The following is an 8054-nucleotide window of genomic DNA, read 5'->3' as shown; positions in this document are numbered from 1 at the left end:
CTCAGCACGGCCCGGAGCCCGCGCCCGCACCGGCAGCCTGCCAGGCACAGGCGGCTCTCCCAGGGCATCACTACCCAGTTCGAATTTCCAGGCACCAGAAAAGCCCCTTTTGCTTCAGAAAAGCCCCCTGCTCTCTCCCCTCGATTAGACAAGGAGCAGGGACCCCTCGAAGCATCTCCAGGAGGCTGGCTGCCCATCAGCCCAGCATGGGAACTGCTCGCCAAGAGGCTGTGCCACCGGCTCCCCGCATGCCCCAGCGGTGCCGTTCAGCACCAGTCAAGCCCCTGTGCTCAGGAGGGCACATCGTGGCAGCTTTGCTGAAAGCCAGATGCTGCATCCAAGCCAAACTTCCCCGGGTTACAACACACAGTTAGAAATTCCCAGGTAGGCGAGCGAGCCAGTCGGCAGCCCTGATGTAATGCCTATAAACCAGCCCTCCCCGACAGCTGGGCTTTAAAGTGCTAACGACCAGAAGGGAGCTAATTAATTTGTAACATCACCCCTTTTAAAGAAAACCTCAGATCGGTGGCAACGATTCAATAGGCTCATCGTTGTGATGAACAGTCCGATTCAGTTTTGCCCCAGCCCAGCCCCATGCCCAGCTCCCTCCAGGCCCCTCTCAAGGCCAGTTTGCCAACTCTCCCCCCCCTCTCCCCCTGAATCCAGGTGCACATGAGGACCCACACCAGCCTCGAGGATCCCCCAGGGCATGGAGCATCCTGGGGCCAGCTTCCTTCACCATGACTGTCAACAGCACCACAGCCAACTGCCTCTGTTCCCATGGTAGGGGACCCACTGGACAGGAAAGCGGCAGGGCATGGGGCAGACCTATGATGGGGTCAGACCCACGTGCTCAGACAGGCACCCCAGGAGAAAACAGCCAAAGGACTGAATTGTCAGCCCAGACCTGAACCATCACCGACAAGGTCTGCTCCACTGCAGCCTCTTTGCTTCAAGAGCCGGGGACTAGAGGGAAGAGGAGGAAGACAGCACTCTGCACTTTGACCTTGCCGCTATTTGTGGGCAGAGGCAGCACCGCACCTTTACAGGGCTGCCAGGATATGGCCTGACCCTGGGCAGAACACTGGCAACAGGCAGAGGCCACAGGCAGTGGATATGGGTGTTGACACTCCCTCCCAACCCTCTCCAGCGTCACCAGCTCCCCTGCGGCCAGCAGCTATCGATGTCCTCAGGACGGCATCAGGAGAAGCCATCAGTGGAGCACAGCTCAACAGCAAGGCACTGCTCGTGCTCCCTGCCAAGCCAGGCTGGACAATTCCTGTTGCAGAGCCGGGACCAGCCATGCTGCGTGCGGCTGTACAGCCAAGCCTGCCTAGACAGCTCCTGTGAGGATGGGGAACCATGAGTCCAGCCACAGGGTTGGAGCACGTGGAAGCAGCTCAGCCCACACCTGCCCCACATCAAGTCAGGAACACAGCCACCAATATCATGCTGCCCCAGGTCTGGGAGCCCTGTCTGGGAGCCCTCCATGTGAGGAGCCCAAGCGACACCTCTCTGATGCTACAGCAAGGCTGGTCATAGACAGCAGCACTGGTCAGTGCTTCTGGGCCAGGACAAGGGGTCCCCAGTCCAGCCACCAAGATCTGTGACACTCCAGATGAGCGGGACCCCCTGTGCCAGGCAGCAGCCTTAGAAAGCTCTCTACCTGCAGGGGCTGCTCAGACTGAACCCAGCTGCTCTGCAGCCAACAAGCAGCCCATCCTGTCCCTTGCAAGAGCCAGAGGCCGGTGGAACCACAGCCTCCCTGAGCCCAGGCTCTTTAAGACACCATCTGCTGCCGCAGACGTGCCGCCTCCCTTGCCCCATATATAGGTCAGGTCTGTCACAGGATTAGCCGGGGTGATTCGAGTGGTGTGAGCAGGTCTCCCACTGGAGGTATGCTCTGCCCTGTCCTCTCCCCCACACCCAGCATGCCAACAGCTTGCCTCTACACTCTCCCCAGCCTCTCCCCCAAGTCCAGGGAGAGGAAGAGGCCCCAGATTCTTCTCTGCCTGGAAAACAAGCGAGAAGAAACAAGCACCAAGCACCCAGAGGCACCCAGGTTGCCAGGGAGGCAGCAGGAGTGTCCCCACTCTACCCAAGGCCCAACACAAGCACCAGGGGACATGGGACACCCCAACATTAGCAGCTACTGCAGGGTGAAGCACTCCTCCACTGGGGAAACAGGGAGGCGAGGAGCTCCCTCCCCGCTCCACACACCCTGGTGGAGCTCAGTTCGCTGGCAGCGGAGGCAAGACGCCTCTGCCATGATCACACACCACCCACTCACACCCCCAGACTGACAGCACTCCCGTCAAACGCCTCCAGCCACACACACGTGGAGGATGCTGACATGAGGAACGAGTAGCTGCACAGGCAGCGGAACTGATAATGCCCGGTTTCCTGTCGATCTCTCCCACGTGGATTCTCTGATGTCTAATAGCAAGGCAGAGCTGCACTGCAGAGAGACAACTAACAGCATCTTCCTCCCAATGAGCCAGAGCCTGTAGCAAGCCAAGACCTTTGAGACAGCTACCGCACCTGACACCTACCACAACTGACACCATCCAGCGAGTTCAAAGCAGAAAGGAAAAGACTCACAAACAGTAAGCTTGCAGAAGCCTTCATTTCCTCAGGACAGGGTAAATAATCTGCAGAGATATGTCCACCTTCCTTCATTTGCCCTAGAAACACCAGCACGACCTGAATAGCATGACCAGAAGACTGCTGGTGCAGCAGCCGGGTCCAGCTCAGGTACCTCTGTAGCTCAGCAGCATCAAGCCATGGGTCATGTCCTCCGCTCTCTTGGGTGGACTCTTCTCCCCCAGACAGAAGCACGTCAAACCACACTCACCTCTGTCTGTCCCGGCACCCTGCAGCAGCTGGTTCCACAGCTCAGTTGCACATGGTGAGGGAGAGAAGAGCGAACGTTGCCACGTCCGTCCCCAACCTGCCGTGTGGGCAGCCTCCCCGGTCCTCCCCTTCCTTCCTACCATGAGACACCGCGGTTCAGGACTCCCTATTCCTCTGCCCTTCACATTTTAGTTCTCTTTTCAGACAGCTCTTTCCTAAAACAGCCCCAATCTCTCCTTGGGCTGAGCCAGCCCAGGGAGGAAGGATTCCAGCCCCCTTCCCCCCATCCCCACACAGCGTCCCTGGGAGTCCCCAGCTCACCTGCCACCTCTTCACAAGCATCCTTCTGCATCCAGCCCACTCTCTACATGCTGTGGACAGCGTTCATAGCATCTGCCAAGTGAGTGGCCGAGGGCAGAAGGGGCCTGGGCTCCAGACACCTTCCCCACTGCTCTGCCAGCTGGGCTCAGGCTGGACCCCTCTGCCTCCCCTCCTTGCTGCCCTTCTGCCGCCAGCGTGCAGGAGGCAGAGCGGCAGTGTCTGGCGTCACGGCTCCAGCCAAAGGATACGGGCAGAGCCAGAAGCTGGTGGACGGCAAAGAGCAATTTGGTTACCGCTCAGCAAAACGAAGCATCTCTTGAAAGCGCTAGTGACAGTCAGGAAGTTGGGCTGGGTGTTTTGTTTTGCATTTTAAGAAGCCTGCAACGATCATTTTCAGAAAGGAGCTCAGAGAAATTAATGATTTTCAGCAACCATTTACCCTCTTTTGTTCTTGATTTAAAATTTGCCAGGAGGCTGCTTACAAGATGCACCGAAACAGGCAGTGACCACTGCCTTAAGCACGAAGGAGGCGTGCTGCAATACCTCCCCAGTACATCACTCACAGAGAACCCCACACCAGTGCCTGGGGATGGTTTTAAGAGCAAAACCATGACTTCCAAGCTGACAGCCCCTGTGCACAAAGAGCGACTGTGCGGTGACAACAGAGCAGCCTGGGGCACAGGAGCTGACTGACCTCTGCTACAGCTCTCACTGGTGGATTTTTATTATTCACCACTTTCCCGAAGTGCAGGCACAGAGAGAAAAGCAACTAAGACACTCGGCTCGAAATGCAAACCTGGCCAAGGAGCCCCACCACCACAGCAGGAAAAAGACAATCTGCCAGAGGGGACCACGGTTCAGCGCTGCTGGGCTGGGGTGGGAAGGACCAGAGCACAGGCCCTCCCTTCCCAGGGCTGACAGCGAGAGGTCACCACCACGCAGGCTCACCCGAGAGGAAGCAGCTCCTAGCACACAGCAACACAGGCCAGTCCTCCACTCTGCATGGCTGAGCTGAAATCCCTCATCCTGCTTTCCAGGGTAGCCAAGGAAAGCCCACAGCTACAGCCCTGCAGCCAGTGAGGCCAGATCTCCAGGGACCGGGCTACAGCCAGAAAATAATACTGCCAAGGCCTGTCACGAGTGCTGCTTGCTGGGGACACTGCTCACCTCACCTTTACCATCCAAGCCGTAAAGCGGGGAGCTCCCCCAAACCACCCTGCTCCAGAAAACCCAGACAGCCCGTATTTGACCCAGGCTCCCGTAGGCTGCTTGTGCCCTCCAGGAAATGGCTCTTGCCCTGAAAGGCTGAGGACTTGCAGCTGCAAGGGCGAAGGAAAGGATAAGCACCCTGGGGTGGCTCTGCTGCGCAGGGAGTTGGCAGGCTGGCTTCTCCCAGCACCACTTCAAGCTGACAGCATGGATCCATGCTGCTCCTCACCAGTACTGACCTGTCCTGAGGAGCCACCAACATCCTCATGCAGCTTGGTGACCACGAGGCTCAGGGCCTGGCTCTCCCGAGTTCCTGCCAGGCCAATGTCACAGGGCCTCTGGGAGGGCCCCCCAGCACCTGCAGCTTCCTCGGACATTTTAGCAGCCTCTGACACATCAAACCAGCACTCTGTGTGCTGCACCTGCCTGGTGGGTATGCAATCCCTTGGCCAACCATTCACCTACATAGGGCAGGTGACAAACCAGTTTTCCAGCTCACCCCGAGCAGGGAGCCAAGGGATGGTGGGAAAACGCCATGCACTGGCTCCTCAGTTCAGAGGCAAAAAACCAAAAGCATCCAACAGCTCCATGCTTTTCTGCCGAAAACTACCGCCACACTGCTCACCGCCAGCTGCCCAGCCACCACCTCCCCAGCTGTGCCCCGTGGCCGGCCTCACGTGACGGTGAAGTGGATGCACACAGTAGGAGTGGCTGTAGTGACAGTGTTACAGCTCGTGTCCGACACACAGCTAAGCCCAGCAAATCCCAGCGCTCTGCAGCTCTCATTTACAAACCCCACACGCTCTGCACAGGTACACAGGCTTCAGCGAGAGCTCAGTGCCTGCAGCCCTGGGGAAACAACACCTGGGAGGGGGAACCACCCAGCTAGCAGCACAGGGCTCCCAAACTCTCTGATGTCCACCAAGGATAGGCCCGCACCAAGCCCCAGGGACAAGGAGAGCTCTTCTTACACCAGCCCCAATTTGGGCTGGGAGCCCACCTCCCCAGGGCCAGCCCCACTGCTATGTCAGCACAGATACTCCCACTGGGGAAGCAGGGACACCTGACAGGACAAGCAGGACTTTGCCCTGTCCTGCTCTGCTCTGAGCGACTTTGCTTCACTCCCCACCACTGCCCCAGGGTGGCAGGACTTTGCTGGCTCTGCATGTACCTGGAAGAAGTGCTGCCAGCCAAAGCCCAGGGCCTACCTGCCGGCTGTTATTTCATTCCTCTAACAGGTCCATAAAACAGGGATAATTAAATCTCCCCTAAACTCTCTTCCATTTAAAATAAAAATCTATAGTCCCTATTTCATTAGCTGGCTCTGAGTTTTACAGCTTGATCAATTCCCCTCACAGAGCCCTGGTCCCAGGCAGGCAGACGCAAACACACGGCGGGCAGCTTCCACGGTGCGAATCAATGGGGATTCGCAAAGTCTCCTCTCCCTGTTCTTTGTTCCTCGCTTACCAATGGGGAGCCACATGGCGTGGCAGGGGGGGACGGTGTGTTTCACTGCTCAGGGGAACATCACTGCCACACATGGCTTCAGAGGTCAGATTTAGCGCCCAGCAAGAGCAGAGGCAGCAGCGATGCTCCCCCTCCAGCAAAGGGAGAGTGCAAGCATGGGGCCCCAAAAAGTCGACCACAACCCTGAAGGCAAGGCAGCCCACCACACAGGCGGGGCGATGCCTCTCCACCCACTCCGAGGTGAAGAGGGACAAGGCTCAGCTCTCGCAGCTGATGGCTGGAGCCAGAGCCCTCTGCCATCATGGACTAGGAACCAAGAGCAGCCACCACCACTCTGACCTCCTGCACAAAGTGGAAGAGACCCATCGCAGAGACCTGAGCACACAGACTCACCGTTTCCTGCCTTCCCCAGCCTTCCACTGCTGTCCTGCCACCCGCCACCTTCCCCCCACCAGCATGCCAGGCCAGTGGCTGGAGCAGCCGGGGCTCCAGATGGCTCTCGCCACCCCTGCAAGCCTCTCCCTCTGCTGCAGCGGGGAGCTACTGGCTCCTGGCAGCAGATGGAGGGACCACAGCAGCAGCAAGAGCTACACAGGCAGCTGCACAGAACGCCTGCCTGCCCGCGGAGCAGAGATCAGCACCCCAGGCAGCCCATGCCCTGGGCCAGCACCCAGGTGCCACCCAGCACCCATCACACCATTCCGCTTTGATCCAGGCATGCGTCCCTCCCTCCCGCCTTTGCTCAGCCAGAGAAGCAGCAAGATGCCACAGTCCCTGTCCTGCCGGTGCCAGGTCACGCAGCCCTGGAGGGAAAGCCCGGCAGCCCTAGTGAGCTCTGCCCCAGCCACAGACAGACCGCACCGCCCGAGCCCGCGCCTCAATCTCCACCAGCCCACCTGCAGGCCAGCATGCTGGTACCTGCCAGGGCACATCAGGACAGGTTGCTGGGACACAGGAATAGCCACATGTCACAGCACCCGGCTCCAAATAAGGCTGTGTGTGTGTGTGTGTGTGTGTGTGTGTGTCAAAGCCCCACCACCCCACTGCGACTCCTTCTTGCATGGCTTTGTGCAGAGAGGGTGACACCGGGGCCTCCCAAACACACCCAGGTGGCTCCCACCTCACCTCCCGTGCCAACCCCTGCCCCAGCTCTGCTGGCACCACTGCCCGAGCAGAGGGGCATGGAGGGACCACAGTTCACCTGCTAAACCAACCCACCACCCGAGGGGCGTGACGCCGCAGAGCACGGCTCCTGCCACCCGGCCAGCCTCAAAGCAAACACCCAAAGGTGACAAACAAAGGCACCCGGCAGGCGCTCCGCATTAGCAGTATTTTTAGACACCGCTATGGAGCCGGCCTTATTATTTTCATTGCAACGTGCATAATTACCCACCATGCACCACAGTGACATCAGACGCAGCCTGCTCCCCTCCGACAGCCAGCAAGGCCGGCGCCTGCTCCTCCTCCCAGGGCTCCCAGCCTCAGGGACTGACCTGCCCTCCCAGGCCATGCCCTGCATCTCCCCAGGGCATGGCCCCGCTGCTGCACACAGGGGGACTTGGGGTCCTGGGGTGTCAGAGCCAGCAGCGGAGCAAAAATGGGTGCAGGTGGCAGAGGGACTGAGCGAGGTGGTGATACAGGACAGCAAGGAGGCAAGCACGGGGACAAGCTCCAGAGCTGCAGACACGCACGGCCAGCTGTGCCGGAGCACAGGGCTGGTGCAGATCTTGCAGCCGAGATGCCGGTGCAAAACCAAGCCGTGCTCATGGGAAGAGGGGCTGTCCCTGCATGGAGGGACAGCACCCGCCTGGCCGCAGACTGCCCGTGGGGCTCAACTCCTGCCCAGGAAAGCAAGCCCAGAGCATAGCCCAGCTGCCCATGGCCCGGTCCCACCCGTCCTCTGTGGGACGGGGCTGCCCCAAGCCCCGCGCTGCCAGCACGGACCCCGCAGGGTGGGTGGCGTGGCATGGCCTGTCCCACTGCCCCAGGTGCCACCGTCACCACCCCGTCATTTGGGGCTTATTTTTTTCCTACCTCTTCCCCATTTACAACTTTCTGAAGAGTTTCACCACTTCCCCTCCCATCCCCTCTCACACCCCGAGGGCTCGCCCCAAGCCGGGCCCTGCTTACCGACCCCGGGTCAGGCAGGAGGGCCCTGGGGCCCCGGCAGCGGCGGGCGGAGCATCTCCGGGGTGTCCAGCGAG

General features: G+C 59.6%; 1 protein-coding gene across 1 annotated transcript in view; it reads right to left on the bottom strand.

Moving 5' to 3' along the window:
* RNF44 (ring finger protein 44) overlaps positions 1-3840 on the bottom strand; it is an 11048-nt gene extending 7208 nt beyond the window's left edge. The window contains exons 1-2 of the mRNA XM_009643827.2: positions 3175-3840; positions 2855-2989 (exon numbers count right to left, since the gene is read on the bottom strand). Coding sequence (XP_009642122.2) covers positions 2855-2989; positions 3175-3205 — 166 coding nt within the window. The 5' untranslated portion in view covers positions 3206-3840. The remainder of the gene's footprint in view (positions 1-2854; positions 2990-3174) is intronic.
* Between the last annotated feature and the right edge of the window lie 4214 nt (positions 3841-8054).

This window comes from Egretta garzetta, unplaced genomic scaffold (genome assembly GCF_000687185.1).
Source record: "Egretta garzetta isolate BGI_Z169 unplaced genomic scaffold, ASM68718v1 scaffold121, whole genome shotgun sequence".
NCBI lineage: Eukaryota > Metazoa > Chordata > Aves > Pelecaniformes > Ardeidae > Egretta > Egretta garzetta.
Note: the sequence above shows the minus strand (reverse complement) of the source record. Positions and strands in the feature narration are given on the sequence as shown.